Here is a 16310-nt window from a genome sequence, read left to right on the forward strand (position 1 = left end):
ATGTTGAAGCAACTTGAACATAAAACTTATGTGAAGTACCTCGGTGTGCTGATTGACAAAACTCTGTCTTGGAAATATCACATAGACTTCATTACGCTTAAGATAAGTAAAACAATCGGAATTATTTCACGACTTAGACATTTCACACTGACCCCTATTCTTTTAAATATTTATCGGATCGCTCTTTAATTTATTCATACATTTCTGCGTTTCATCTCTTTTGTTAAAAAAAGAGAGCATGCTATACCCTTATTCAAAAGTGCCAATATTCTCCCTGTGAACTTGCTTTACTACAAGGCTGTATCAGTTTTAATTGATGATATTAATAGCACATCCAAACTTGTTAGGACTTTTTAACTACACTAATTCCACCCACTCCTATAACACTAGATCTGCTGCTGCTGGAAATTTTTTGTGAAGCACTCAAGGTTATCACGACAAAGCCACTCCTTCTCTCGCATTGGATGTAAAATACGGAACTCACTCCCCGAGTGCCTTCGAACGAAAAACAAAGCATTCTTGAAAAATCATCTTCGACAAACACTCCTGCATTTTTTAGAGCACGAGGAGACTTATGTTGATCTTGATGCATTAATAGAAGAAGAAGAAGAAGAAGAAGAAGAAGAAGAAGAAGAAGAAGAAGAAGAAGAAGAAGAAGAAGAAGAAGAAGAAGAAGAAGAAGAAAAAGAAGAAGAAGAAGGAGAAGGAGAAGGAGAAGGAGAAGGAGAAGAAGAAGCAAGAAGAAGAAGAAGAAGAAGAAGAAGAAGAACCTTTATTGATTTATACAGTTTAGGGTAGCTCCTTCAGATGCAAAAATCTGTCTGTTATCAATTAGAGCCCTGAGCACAATAACGTAAAAAAACTACACTATGCATATCAGCATTGCACTAATACAGATAATAATATAAATAGAAAACTATGAACAAATAAAAGAATTAAAAGTTATGTAAACACGAAATACCATTAAGATAGTGTAGTGTTTAGCGTTACACAGTGGTATGACACGCCTTGCGTCACATAGCAAAGCATGCTGGGAATAAAGTGATGAAAGATGTGATTCTGACATGGCCGGTGTGTTGACTTTGTGTCGTCTTCTGTGATACACACCCTCTTTTAAAACATTACAGATAGTTCGTTAAAAAGAGCGCAACCATAGTAATAAAAATATCTTTTTGCGATCTCAGTCCTCACAGTAGGCGGATGTAAAAGGTTGCTTTGTCTAGTAGCGCACGCATGGATTGTATTATTACATTTAATATATTGTTTAACATATTGGGAACATTGACCTTGTAGGCATTTCTTAACGAGTTTAAAAACAGATTTACTTCGGCGCTCCTCCAACGTGTGCCATTTCATTTCAAAAATTCCCATCTTTTGTTAAAGTAACTAAGCAATCATTGTACAATGTAACCAAGAATTTTGTAGTAATTAGGTAGATGGTTAATATCCTTTTGACAGCATTCCTATCACCTCAACCATATTAATATTTACTACTTTATTTCCTACTTTCACGACCTCTTTGTAAAACTTAAGATAATGACTTTAACACAACCCGCCTGGATTAGCATTTGCCATTTGCGGAATAATGTAAATTTTTTATTTAAAACATTTAACTGTCAACAAACTTGAAACTATTTAAAATCGTTTTAGTTCCTTTTTGGTTGCTACGATAAGGTGTAATAGCTTACAGGAGAATTGTCTCAGGTTGTTGGCGGCAGAGAGGTGAAGTACATTTTTAACTGAATATATCAGAGTACTGCTTGGCCTAAGATTTCTCGGCCGTTGGCGTAACTTCTGCCTTTTCTTGAAAAAGAAGGTAGTAATCTGTACATCGCATTTTGGAAAGTTGAATTGATTGGCCTGTGGATAAGTCAAATGTATCAGAATCATTATAAAAAATCAAATTTTGTGTTGTATTTACGATTAAATTTTTCGTATGTAAGGAATTTTCCATGTTCATTTAAAATGGTTTGGATGTAGTAAATTCCATTCTCAATCCAACTTTTCCAGAACAGCGATTTCTTCAATAGTTGTGTCTTGGTTGTTCCATAAAATCATAAAATAAGATCACTTTTGTAATTATCTTCGTGGTTCAGAAGTAACTCCCTTTCATAGTTTTCGAAAAAGGCATCGGGAATAGCCTTCCACGCATCAACAGTAGGACTGTTTGACAGTCTGCCAATCCAACTTAAGCAGAGTGCTTTAACTATTGTTGAAAAAATTGCAAAGTTTAGACTACCTTCACTTGTTTCTTGAAAAAGAACTTCTAATTTTATTATCTTCTTTGTTTTTCCATAAAACTCTAAAGAGCTTGGTTTAAACTTTCTTCATAAGTTCTCGAGAAACACTAAGCATTGAGGTTGTACACCAATTTCGAAATTCCTAGCGATTTAGCTAAAAGGGTTCTTCCCATGCGAGGTCACGAGACAACCAAATGTTTCATTTAGTTTCCATCTTTTGAATTTTTACAATAAAGTTCAAAGTATTACTTTTGTCTCTATCGTGTGAAATGTAGGTTCCTAAGGTCCTAATTAGGGGATCCCTTGAGATATTTATTGCTATTGTTTGGTTTTGTTGTTTTTTGACGAGCCTATCCACATGGCCTTTGTTTTATTGGTGTTTTAGCTGTAGGCCTGAAATATCCCCAAAGTTCCGCAAAAAAAACATACTTTCACACAAGGACACTGACATTGTTAAGTACTACACCGCTTTTTCTGAGTTTCCCGGCGTAATAAACGAATGCGGGTCTTTGGCAGAGCACGAGAAAAGCTTGTAAATCAGGAGCTAAAGGCAAGTTATCTACAAGTTTTTCGAGTGATGTCCCAACATCCCAAGATACTAGAATTCAAGAAGTCTATATCTTTCCTTGATTATACCAACGGTTTGCTTGACTAACCCTGCAGACGCAAGGGCCTTAGTAGCCTCTGCGGTTGAGTTTAACTCGCCTTCACTCCTCCCTCCCCCCCCCCCTTTCCCCATCCCCACCCCTACAGTAACTAGCTATCATTGGGTACATTGGGGCATATGATTATGGACAGAGATGAATATAATCGTCTCCTCCGTGAAGAATCTGTTGACAATACATCCAAGTTTATCCGCATCAATGAGGAACGTCCTAAGACCCGCGGCAGGCCTCCTACACATTATCATCCTCTTCTCCAGAAAGAGAAAGAACTGACCAAAATACTCAACGATACGCTTCCTGATTCTGTTGCCACTTCACTTCGTCCACGCGGCACAAGATTAGCTCATCTTTATGGTCTTCCCAAGACACATAAACCTACTCTCTGTATGAGACCTATTTTATCAGCTACAAACACCTACTACACCTACCTATTTGAACTTACAAGTTGGCAATGGAGAATACAGGGAAGTCAACATTTCGCAGGCCAAGACACGTCGCTTGTTAGACTCGCTTTGAAGAGGAGGCAGACATGAACTCGGAATGGCCTACAGCTCACTTCCGGTTGCCATCAGTGGCTCAAAAACGTCACGTGTTTAAGCTCCTATTTAGCATCGCGTTCACTTGAAAACGGCAAACGGCAGATTGATGCTTGTCACGCAAAATCGTTTATTCTAACTTGTCTCTCTTCTTTGAGAGGTTTTTCGAAACATGTATCTGTTGACAACAGGCAAGTAATGCCTACAATCAAACACGTTTGTTAGAATTGTTGCAGAAATTTGCATCAAAAGCCTTTTTTGTTTTTAATATATTCACTACTTGCACAAATCCAATAATACACCTCTTTTACCCCCCGTCCCCCCCCCCCCCCAAAAAAAAATATTTGCATAGGCATTGTTTTCGACTTCTCTTAGGACATTTTCGTGTCCCAGGGGAAATTGCAAATACTGATTATGCAAAAGTTGTGGGGGGTAATAGAGATGTATTATCGGATTGTGCAAGTAGTGAATGCTTGATTTTGTCCCGACCCACGCACGTGTTTTTTTTTTTTTTAACTCCGAACCGGCTTAGGCCCAGTTCAGACGTCGTGCTTCTGCCGTGCCGAACTTAATTGCAATTTGGTTCGACTGTAGCACGGTAGGGAAACAACTCTGATTCAGACGCCGTGCCAAAGTCGAACCAAATTCAGGCTTTACTGATGCCTCGTAACAATTCTTCTCCTAACTCCCCGTGGGAACTCAATCTCGCCAAATACATTAATATAATTTATGAATTTTGTTTGGCGCGACACAAGCACGACGTTTGAATCAATGCCGTGCCAAAGTCGTGTAGCACGGCAGAGCTTGTCGAACTTAATTACTTGCCGAACTTAATTCAAAAGTTTGATTCAGACGCCGTGCTTCTGCCGTGCTTTTGTCGAACTTAATTCCTGAATTTAGTTCGACACGGCAGAAGCACGACGTCTGAACTGGGCCTTATTGAGCAGTAACAAAAGTTCAGGGCCCGGTTGTTCGAAAGCCGATTAACTTAATCCAGGATTAGCGTAAACTTTTGTTTCATTTTTTCAACTTTTTGGTGAAAGTGTCTTTTGCTTATTTTTGTTTTTCAAGATTAACTTCTTCTAATGTAAAGTTTTGCCGAAAATCAGCGTTAGACAGCATTTGGGAGTAGAGAAATAACTCCTTGGTTAATTTTTAATCTTGGATCAGCGGTAATCGGCTTTTGAACAACCGTGCCCTGCGGGAATAATTAGCATTTATTTTTTTGTTCAAAAGAATGGAAAAAGCAAATTATTTCCCTGAAACTCGACTCTTTTCCTGCTCAATTCGATTCGGGGTTGGGGAATTGAATTTGTTGAAGCACAATTCGAAACTAGCCTATTGAGCTCTTGTGTCACGCAAACGTTTTCTTTTGTTTCGGTGGACAACAAGGTTACTGATCACGTGAGTGAAAACACGTTATATGGAAATCTTTTTTTTTATTTTTCCCTCATTAGCATAAGCTCATCTTTTTCTAATCTATCAGCCAAAAAATCAGTACTTAATTAATATTTAAAGTCCTCGTGCATAATGAGCTATCTCTGAAACTTGGAGCGCAATTTATCAGATAATCTCTGAGTAACGACGCTTTCAAAATTCGAAATTTTACAAAGAATGTATTTGCCACCCAAGAATTTATCAGTTTTTGATGGCTAATACCTCGCTCGTTATCAAAGCCAAAAGGATTAAATTGGTCATTTCACTACGTTTAACAAGTTCTTTTACCTTTTGAAGTCAATTTCTGTATAGCATGATGTCTTCTATATCGGCAAAGTCGTATGTTAATGATACAAAATGTTAACAATGACGTCAGCAAGGATTATCCTTTTTCCTAACCCCAACCCCCAGTGGTACTTTGATCCGCCAACGGTCAGACTGCTGACCACTGAGGGGTAAAATGAAGACTCCCAAAAAAATCCTAAACCCGGACGGAATTTATTAAAAGTCGATCTTCCTTTTTATTTTTATTTTTAGTTTGTTGAAGCGTTAGAAGTCTGCGATGCAGCGCTCATGGAATTTCCTGAGGATTTCAGGTTTGAGTCTGAGTGTTCATATGCATTTTCTGTATCAATGAAAGCTATGTATATTTCATGAAATTAAAAAAAAATACATAGATTACTTCATGGTTGGTGAGTGCGGACGATTTTTATTCATGAGTTGTGAAGGATCGCTTAAACGAACGAGTGAGCAAAGCGAATGAGTAAGTTTAACGATCCTTCATGACGAGTGAGTGATAAAAATCGTACAAACGAGTCAACCATGAAGTCATTTGTTTATTATATCAATACAGAGATCATAAATTTAAAGAGGTGTTTATTGCCCGAAAAAAATAGCAAAATATTTTTGAAATAGAAGAAATCTTTATCTTCCATACCTCGCTTAAATACTTTCAAAACGTTTTTAAAATTTCTGACGCATTTGTGGAGAAAACTACGCAATAAAAGAACAAAAACATTGAAAACCATACACCTGTCGGCCCCCATCAGGCGCCAGGCATGTTAACAACAAACTAACTAACCTGTCAAACTACTAGCCAATCAAAACGCAAGGATGATAATTTTTCACCAGCGAAAAATTAAAGAGTGCGACCAATCAAAAGGCTGATCCAACAATTTTCACTACTGAAAACATCGTCTGTCGTGACTAAAGGATTTTTAGTTCACGACGGAAATGTAATAATATGGGTACTCGGAGTAAGGCCCCTTTTAGAACGTCGAATTTCACATGGGTTGAATCTCACTTGTATTTGAATCGACCCAAATAATTATCTTTGGGGGCGGTCTAACACGTAAAATTTGTCGGAAGTGTTTCGAGCAACATTCTATCTTATCAAGAAGAATTCAAGCGTTAGAGAGAATTTTTGCCGGATTCCCTTGCTTCCCCATTCTCTGGAAACTCCATCAGTCGGTTTAGAAGCTTGCAAGGAATAACACAATTTTCAGCAACATTCCGACTTTATTCAGTTGTTGTGGTGGTTGTAAATTACTCACGGTACCGATTTCTAGGGGGGTAGGGACTCTCATCGTCCGTTATGTTATGGCCCTCAGTCCAGCCGTCCTGGAGTGTCCTTGTCGTTTTAAAATAAAGAAAACACTTCATGCAATAAAGACATCCAGAGTTTTAAAAAGGTGTATTTTGTCGGAGAAAAACAAGAGCTACACATTTCGGTGTTTCTCCAAGCCGTTTCTCACCGATGTTCTCATCCGGTTGGCATTTGTTTGACAAAAAAAAAACATCTTTTCTCATTTTATGCATTTCATTCAACACATATGGTATGCGACGTATGAAACCACTGTCGAACTTCACTCGAATATTCGATTCATTCAGTCGAGGATGCGGCAGAAGTCGATTTTAATATAAATCTGACAAATTTCATGCTTTCAAACGTCGCACTTCACATGCGTTTAATTCCTGCATAACATTCGGCACAGGTGAAGTCTGACATAGAAAATTCAGAAATCATCAAGGTGTTGTCTGTCTTTCAGCTTGCTCGTCACCAAGGTCAAATTGGAACATACATGTTTAGGCGGAGACCAAGCATTGATCACGTGCAAAAAGCTCTTAGAGACCTGGAAACTAGTGTATGATTCCGATCTGTCGGGGTAAGTTCTTTCAATAAGGCGAGATAATGTTTTTTTTGGTTTACTGTAAAGATCGTGTTTTTTTTCCTGTATGATATTTCCGTTGGGCAAGGGAGAATTTGAGATGTTTCAAGAAATTCTCAAAATGCTTTACAGCCGCGCACTTCTTGGATCACGGACTGCAAAGTTTTGAAAACTTTTTGAGAAGCAGAAAGTGTTTTGCAGAATTTTTTTGTCCACACAGATCTGCAGTGGAGCTACACAGAGCAGGATCGGGTTTATTGGACAAAGTTATCACTGATACACGAGGCTTGAAGCAGATTTCTCTCACAGAAATTAGCAGCGACAAAGATTCGAGTAAGTGATTCGGGGGGATATCGTAAGGCTTCGGACGTGCTCGTCATGATTCGGATTTGCTCGATCTGTATATCTTGAGACGATCACGAAGGAACAATTCTTGCCAAGGAAGGGATCAAAATTTGAAAGTCGAACGCAAAAATAGTGCTTATTTTGGTTAAAGAATGGCGCGCTAAACTTTATCCTAACCTTATTGTTAGAAATCGGTAGGAAATGCTTAGACTTAAAGGGACACTTCGTGTTGGATATCAAAATTGGGCTCACCTCTAAATACCTGCTTTTCTGGACATTCTGTTTCTGATTGACTGAGATTACCATTCGCTAGACGAAGTAGCATTGAAGTTTATACGACCAAGCGAGATTTCCTATTCTAAGTGTTTCCTGATTATTCCATCTTGTTTGTAATATACAATATGGGCGAAGTATCCTATAACTGGATTGGTACGGACGGGTTTGAAGTAAAGAGTGAGACTGAAAGATTCTCTGTAGTTGGTCCACGATGTCGTCAAAACCTTAAATTTGGTCATTTCACGTTAGTAGTCTTGACGAGTACGGGAGAGAATTGTTCAAAAATGCGTGCCGCACGTGCAGCACGATCTTTTTGGTTCCTTTAACCAATAATATCACTGTTTTTTGGCGTTGTCGTTGCCGTAGCCGTCGTCATTTCTTAAACTCCCGTCTTAAACTCCCTAAAACGGAACTTAAGCAACGACAACGGCGACCGCAACGAGAACGCTACAAATTTGCATATGTAGAAAGCAAAAAAAAAAGCTTTGAAAGCCCTGCACGATCATGCACGTTTTTCACTTTTTAACATTTTTTTGCCGTCTTCTGAGCCACGGACGGAAAGCGGAAATGAACATTTCGCATACCAGGAGAGCAGTTTCTCCTTATTTTTTAAACTTGTCGTCCATAAGAGTGAAAAGGTACTTAGCAATATAAATGTGGTAGTGTCAAGACGAGTTGACGTCCGTTGCTCGAAAACTTCACGTGCTTAAGCTCCCTACTCAATAGGTGGTTTTCACGTTACGTCATCGCCGCCCTGTCAGTGGACGAAAACAAAAGATCTCTCATTAGCTCCTTTTGTTCGTCCACCAGCAATTGTACATTGCAGCATTGTTATCTTTATCTCTAGAGATTGGTTGAAAACCATCTATAAACGTTTCATTAGTTTGTTCATTGCATGCTTTTGTCATTTCCCTTCTTAACCCAGTGGATGGAACTAATTCAATAGCAGCTTCAGTGCGCCTGGAACAGGCCCTGTCAGACGAAGCCGCGTCAGCCTCCGTCAAACTGAGTGTTCCAGCAGTGCTGGCGCTACAAGCCAAGCTCTGGCTCACAATTGGTAAGGACAAGAACTTGTTGCTTCTTTTTTCTGCTAATCACGACCCATGCCTTTCTCAGGGCACAAAGGCTAGCGCTGTGTTAATGGTTGTATTGACCTTGCATGTGTTCCGTTCGCTCTCCCTCCCCTACTCCCTCTAACGCTTTCTCCCATCCCCCCCCCCCCCACTTCTTTTGCTTTTTGCTCACGTTCCAGAGTTAGTGCTGTAGTCAAAAGACATGTCAATGAGTTGACCAAGAGTTCTCATAAGGCCAAGGGAATTTTGTAAATAAAGAATAAATGCTATACCGAGTAATTGCATTGCGACTAAACTTGATAGACAACAAATGCAAGGAAACGATGTTATGTGCTTGTAATATTTCGATATAAATCTATATCATCTTCGGACTAAGGCGGGATACAAGTAGCAGAATTTTTAATACTGCGAGATTGTGCAACAGTATAATCACGTGAAAATGAAAAACAAAGAAACGAAACTGTCTGGAGAATAGGCCGAGTTCTCTACTGGCTTTTAAGCCATTGTTCAGAAATGGTGTTCATTTTCACGTGATTATACTGCACATAACATCGTTTCCTTGCATTTGTTGTCTATCAAGTTTAGTCACAATGCAATTACTCGGTATAGCATTTATTCTTTATTTACTAAAGCTATCAGCAGGTAATGGATCATGGGAATTTTAAAAGCCAAATCATTGGCTACCTTAAGGCCTCTCTGCCGACATTCTTTCAAGAATTTTTCTTTTAAAAAATTGTTCGAGTCCTTTCTTTTGTTTAAAGTGCGCTTTATCTTTTTGTTACAGCTGACGTCTTTATCGCCATGGAGAAAGACGCTGAGGCTAACGCATGCGTACAGGAGGCGCACCTGATATTTCCGCTGTCCCCGGATGTTTTTTTCCAGGTCTGCGTGACTTTGCTTATGAATATTTACGTCCATTCAAAAACCGTCTCCTTGATCCTTTTCCTTCATAGAGCGAGACCTTAAGTATAATTTTTTACTCTAACTCCAGTTTACTGTTCAAATGGGTAGGTTCAGAGATGAGAGGGTTATCAATTTGTACGTCCACTAAAAAACTATGTCCGCTCACAAGGTTCCTCCTTGAGTGAGATTTAAAAAAAAATTCTCTTGGTAAGGTAAGGCGGTAAAACTTTATTTAAAACGAGGAAGATAATCAGTTAAGCTAAAAAAAGTAAAAACGCTTTACAACTGCTTTACTTGGTTGCCGTGTGGGAATGCTATAGGACAGATACCTGCTTGATAGTACATTTGAACTGCCCAATAGAGCCAGCCTTTCTTAACTATAGGGGCAAATTGTTTCACAGACAGGCGGCGCTCTGACAGAAACTTCGTTTCAGACAATTAGTTTCTCAAGTTCTACTGTTCAGCGACGCGTTGAGTGAAAAGGCGTCGAAGATATTCCGGGGCGAGATCAAATAGATCGCACTAACGTATGATTCAGAGTCTAGCCAAGGGCAAAGTATTTCAATCCTCTGACATGAGTCATAGTACTCGGCGCTTATTGAAACCATGTCGAGAAGTACATGCTCGTATCCTCAAACGTCGGTCCTATGAGATCGTCTCTTTCCCTACCCTTCTCCTTTGGTTCCAAAGCGACTGTCCAACGCACTTCAATAATCCGAGATTACTACTAGTTGTATGCATAATTAGGGCTCTCTGCGTTTGACGTCGAAGAGACACCTTCTCCCATTTACAGTGGCGGATCCAGAGGAGGGGCCCGGGGGGCGCCCCCCCCCCCTCCCCCTTATTTTTGGACTAAAGCCACCAAAACTGTGAAAGGGCAAAAACAAAATGTTTGAGAGCGGGCCCCCACCTTACCTCCAGGTCTGGATCCGCCACTGATTGATACTTGACTGAATGAGCTGGCATGAATACGCGAAAAAACGATTCCCTCTCGGTGTGCGGTTCGCTTAAAGGGAACCTTCACCCCGACGAGTTAATAACTTTAGACATCAGGAAGTAATGTTTACAATCAAATTTGTTGGAACATTTTTCAAATAAAGCGTTGGTTTCCGAAACAAGTGAATTTCAGAATCGCTTATCGTCCTGAAAAATTTTCACTTTTGACCGGAGGTTGATCTTTTGTTTATTATGAATTTGGTGTTATAGTTTCCTTAACGAAGTCCTAAGTATGGACGCTTTGAGACGCGCATGGCAACCTGAGAGCTGTTTTCCCCACATTTATATTGCTAAATATCTTTTCTCCATTAGAGATGATTAGTTTAAAGGTCTGGGAGACACCACTGTCCTGTTAAGCGAAATGTTCACTTCCGGTTGCCGTCTGCGTCTCAAAAATGTCGCGCCCTAGTTATCCCATTTTCTTACCTGAATGATCTACATCTACAGTGAAGTACATTAAAGGGGCATGTAAAATAACTGTACTTTTTCCTTGTAGCGTGGCCGTATTTCTGAAATGAAAGGAAGTTTCACGGACGCCAAGAATTGTTTCGAAAATGCAATTGCTATCAACCCTAATCACGTCCCAAGCATCCAGCACTTGGTAAGTACGCTTTCACCTTCGATCCGGGATAGGGTAACTGTTGTCGAGGGACCTACTTCTTTTGCTCAAAACGAGTCCAACAAAAATTATTGCAGTTGACTCACTTTGAAAGCGAGGCCAATTGAAAACGGAGGTAGTCGAAGTGTCTTGACTGTGGGATATAGTAGGATGTTTGGGCAACTTACAAGCTGTTTTGAGTTTGTCAGTTCGGGTGAATGTCGGATTGAGAATGAGATTATCAACTTAGTTTATGTGGCACTGTGGCGTTGGTATTATGGTTGAAAACGGGGTAAAAAGAAAATTTATATTTTAGCTGAGACGTTTTGAGGTGGTAACGTGACCGAGTGGTTGGGGCGTTTGCCTTGAGATCGGGAACTAGGCATTTATAGATTATGCTAGCATAATGTTTGGCATAATTTGAGCAAACTGGCATAATTTCTGCCAAGTAGCAATGCTAGCATAATTTGCGCATTTTGATAATTATCAGATCATTTTTGATGCTATTATTTGATAATTTTTTGTCTCTAGTTCCAAGCACTTGGTGACCTTAATCGATATTTAAAGTCTTGGTTAAACTAGTAGCATTTGTAGTTCACTGTGAAGCACTGAGCCCGGGTCTGAGGTGCACCGAAACCGGAAGTCACATTTATCTAGTACTAGTGTGCATGTTAACCTGAACCACATGTTTATTTGAAATTAATTGTGGATTTGTTGCGTTTCTTTCCTGTAGACGAACGGCTTCTAGTTAAAAAATGTATATTTTGGACTTATTTGCATTTTTTCAAAGAGCATAATTTAAAAAAACGGTGGCATAATTTGGAAAAAAGAGCATAATGTTAGCATAATTTGGCCAAAAAAAAAGCAATGCTACTAGCATAATATGCCACTTTTACTGGCATAATCTATAAATGCCTATCGGGAAGTGCCGGGTTCAGTCAAGACCCGTTCTGAACGCTAGTTCTTAGTAGTCCCTACTGAGCTTAACTTCAACAAAAGAACAAAAGAAGCTAAAGAGAGATCTTTTGTTTTCGTCCACCAACAGGAAGACCTAAGACAGCAATGACCAGAACCAGGTTGCTGACCAGCGGTTTTCGTTGAAACAATGGTTTGCTGGGGGTGCTCAGTCTCGCGGGCTCAGAAAACCTGGTTGTGGTCATTGGTATTCAGTGCTTTTCCACCCCAACATGGCTGTTTTATTTCCTTGTGTTGTTTTCAGGGTTCTTTGTATCATAAAACTGGAAATCTTGTTATGGCCGAGAAAGTCCTCCGTGAGGCCATTAACATTGATCCAACAGCTTTTGAAGCTTGGTGAGTTCTTGTTTGTCTGTCTGCTTACAACAACAACATTAACAACTGTCGTTTCCTATCATTTATTTGTGTCTCTGAAGAAACAATAACAAAGTTATATTTTGCTACAATTGCTTGTAATCTCGCAATCTGATTGGCTAATTTGCCGCTGTCGATAAGAGCCTGGACAACGCTGCTCGCGTCATGCTCGCGTCAATTTGTCACAAAATGTAATAGTAAATCAGAAACGCTTATTTTGGGAAATAAAGCAATCATATTGCGAGAAAGTTATAGTTAAAGCTTGCTCTTTTTTGTGCCATGAACTTAACCACGCTCTGAAATAAGCATTTTCTTTGGCGTTGAATATTGTGGTAAAAAACAAATCGAATTTGGTTCAGCGTTGTCTGAACTCTTATCGACATAACGATATTCGTTATCACAGATAAATAACCGAGCTTGAAAGATTTGACAAAATCGTTATGAAATTAGGTAAGCCTTACATGAATTTCATAACAATTGGTACGCACAAACAAACGTGTGTTGCGTTCTTGTTTGTTACGTGTGTTTTCGTTTTTATACACTGCCTTGTATAACAAACACGCTAGCTCGTTTCTTTTTCTTAAATCTCGTCGGTAAAATCGACATGCGGTAAATTTCCTAATGAACGCTCCGTCCGGAACAAACGCCCTACCCTCTGGGTCAAAAGCTACATAAGCTTGCCCCTTCCCCCTCCTCGGTTGTTGAAAATTCACTGACTACTTCAAAAATGAAATAGGCCATGATGCCAAGGGCGTTTATTCGAGCATTTATAGTGTCTGTAGCAGTTACAGTTTCCGAGATACCAGTTTTCATAGCGACATTATATAGTAAGTGAGCGCCCCACCTTTTTAAAATTTAATTCATTTGCCAAGGTCAACGAAGTGTGGTTAACTTTCTGCTGTGCGATTTTCAATATTCAGGCATTTACTGGGCGTGGTGTTAGAAGCGCAGAACGAACACGAGGCTGCCAGTGAATGTCTGATGACAGCTATTGATTTGGAGGCTACTCATCCGATAATACCATTTACAGCTATACCACGGTTCCTCTGACAAAAATGCCTTTTCTCGAAGTCTAACCATGGTTGGTAGAGGATTTTAACCATACTTCACCACTTCAAACGCCATCTTGGATAATAGTGTGCTGCCCGGTCATTATCACGTGACTGGGCAAAACGACAACAAAGTCATACTTCAAAGAAGTTCACGGTTTTCAGAACCAATCCGCTCTACTAACTATGATCTAACTAATTTTTTTCCTTAAAGAATAATCAAATATCGCGATATAATTTTTAGACTTCAAGGCTCTGTCAATGTTCAAGGGTTGCTACCCGCACAAAGTCATCCTTTTCTATTCAGTAAGCCAGGAATAAAATACTGAATATGAAAGTGCGTTGTATAATGAGCTCTCTCTCAAAATTTGAACCCGATATAGCAAATAATCTTTGAGTAATGATGGTTTGAAAATTCGTAATTTTACAAAAATTGTATGGGATCATTAATAGGGAGCTTAAGCACGCGCGATTTTGAGACGCAGACGGCAACCGGAAGAGACCAATTCGCGTTCCAGGACAGTTGTGTCTCCCAGATTTTTATACTAATCATCTCTAATGGAGAAAAGAAACTTGACAATGAAATGTGGTTGTGTGAAGATAAGTTAAAAGGGAAAACAGGTGACTTCCGGTTGCCGTCCGCGTCTCAAAAACGCGCCTGCTTAAGCTCCCTATTAGCTCCTCTCTAAAACTCACCAGAGGGCGAGAAAGAGAGGCTCTGCAGAAAACGTGTCAAGTCGCCGCAGCCCAAGTTTCTGGGCTAGTCACTCCGGTCAAACCTGTTTAGACAGCGCGCGCATCATATTTTTGACAAGGCGACGGTCAAAATCGAGCCTTCGGTACGAAAATCAACATGGCGTCTTGGAGTGCGATCGAGACTTGGCATGGGTTTGAAAGTGTGTCCAAGCAACGGCTTGCGCTTACTCAATAAAGACTTTAAAAGACGATTTCTGCAGAGTCCTTTTCGGAATGTCTTTGCTAGCAGGGTGTAGCGCCTTTTTCCACCTAAGAATTTATCAGTTTTCCATGGGTAATAACTGGATCGCTATCAAAGCTTTAAGGCTTAAAATTGGAGATTTAACAAAGTTTCACATTTTCTTTTACCTTTTATTCGTAAATAGCATGATGGCTTTCTGTGAGCAAACTTGTCATTAAAATGACATATTTTCGTTTGGCCGCCTTCGTATTTCCAAGAATAACGCTTTCTGCAATTGTTGTTAGGTTGTCTCAAGGACTAGTGATTGGGAGGCTTTAAAAGATAGGAAAAGTGGCTAATAAGTTGTGCTCAAGACCGAGCAGAGAAGGGGAATGGGTTTTACACTGGGTTGAGGTAACAAACTGCTTTGCGCATGCGTCCCTGTGCTCAATGCAAATTACCTCTTGAAGTCAACACGGTAATGAAGCCATTCCCTTCCCTTGCTCGGTCATATATCGACTCTCTAAAGCCTTAACTAATAATTATAAATACGAATAATATAATCAATAATAATTGTAGTAAAAAGAATTATTTCCATTTATATAATGCATTTTCTACATTAATGGTCAAATTCGTGTTTGTTTCTGTTCAAGCCAATCCAATTTTGGACGACATGCCCTTTATTTATTTACGTTTTGTGTTCGTGTGTTTCTCCTCTTTGTGTTCTTTTCTTTCCAAAGTCATGAAATTATCGCTATTCAAAGACTGCGGCCTTTTACTCTTCTCTTTACTCCAATGCAGCGCACGTGGTTTTCGTACATTCGATCAGTAATTAGACTTGCTCCCAGTCGCTCTCTCGAAACTCTTTGATTGACAAATTAGAGCGAGCGAAGCGAGCTTGAATTGAGGTCGCGTAGCGACCGAACGATCGACAAAGCCGCGAAATCGCAACCAGGCGTCACTTAACGGGAAAAATATTAAAGGAACCACCCGTCACTTAGCGGAAAATTAAATTAAAGGACTTTCAGTCTAATCAGTTATGTGTCATTCCTAATCACACTTAACGGGCATTTGGTCGCTAGTTATGGACAACAATGGTGATTTTGTCACTATTTTCTTACCAGTTTCATCAGTGGATTTTCGACGAGAATTGCACGATCCTGTTTTCATTTCAGGTTTCTAATTCCGGATTCTTGATTTTCCATACGCCTTTGGACAGGTTCGTCATTGCGATCGACGACAGCAAGAAACGGAACTGTTGTTTAAAATTTAACGGCAAAGTTAACTTGTTTAATTAAGAAGGCGTAGAAATTGAAGAATTCCCAATATACAAAAATGACGTCGTTCCGACAATTCTGAGAATGTCACTTGAGTTTTTCAAGAATCTGTTCCTTTTTCCGGTTTTATTGTTTCTCTCTTTTCCCGCGATGTGATTGGCCGATGACTTGTCGTTTTCTTAGAACCGCCCAAACTTCATAGAATTAGCTTGGTATCTTCACTTTACCTCCTTGCCCCGGAAATTAGCCGGCATTTGGGCAATTTTTGAGAATTTAAACCTGAAAATTTCGTGGAGAAGAGTGACATGAGCGGCAAGAGAGGATACCGGCCTAAATAGAAAAGAAGGTAAGTGTGGTATTGCTTAGTTCCGACTTATACTAAACCGGGCTTGAATTGTAAATTTGCCGCTGGCGGTATGTTTCTTGATTCCTCGAATGTCAAGCCTCTCGAAAGGTTCCGAAACAGTAAAATTGTTGAACCTTAGCTGGGAGTTGAATTTTC

General features: G+C 39.7%; 1 protein-coding gene across 1 annotated transcript; it reads left to right on the forward strand.

Annotated features, from left to right (window-relative positions):
• Positions 1 to 5380: 5380 nt before the first annotated feature.
• On the forward strand, positions 5381 to 15481 carry LOC137978634 (tetratricopeptide repeat protein 7B-like). The gene is made up of 8 exons (XM_068825646.1): positions 5381 to 5474; positions 6927 to 7043; positions 7267 to 7379; positions 8593 to 8724; positions 9525 to 9622; positions 11136 to 11240; positions 12457 to 12548; positions 13487 to 15481. Exons 1-8 carry the CDS (start codon positions 5452 to 5454, stop codon positions 13614 to 13616), a joined length of 810 nt encoding a protein of 269 aa, XP_068681747.1. The 5' UTR covers positions 5381 to 5451; the 3' UTR covers positions 13617 to 15481.
• The last annotated feature ends 829 nt before the right edge of the window (positions 15482 to 16310 follow it).

This window comes from Montipora foliosa, chromosome 12 (genome assembly GCF_036669935.1).
Source record: "Montipora foliosa isolate CH-2021 chromosome 12, ASM3666993v2, whole genome shotgun sequence".
Lineage (NCBI taxonomy): Eukaryota > Metazoa > Cnidaria > Anthozoa > Scleractinia > Acroporidae > Montipora > Montipora foliosa.

Coding starts and splice junctions, on each gene's coding strand:
- LOC137978634 (XM_068825646.1), top strand. CDS start 5,452: ATGGAATTTCCTGAGGATTTCAG. Junction 7,044..7,266: donor TATGATTCCGATCTGTCGGG/GTAAGTTCTTTC, acceptor TTGTCCACACAG/ATCTGCAGTGGAGCTACACA. Junction 7,380..8,592: donor TAGCAGCGACAAAGATTCGA/GTAAGTGATTCG, acceptor TTCTTAACCCAG/TGGATGGAACTAATTCAATA.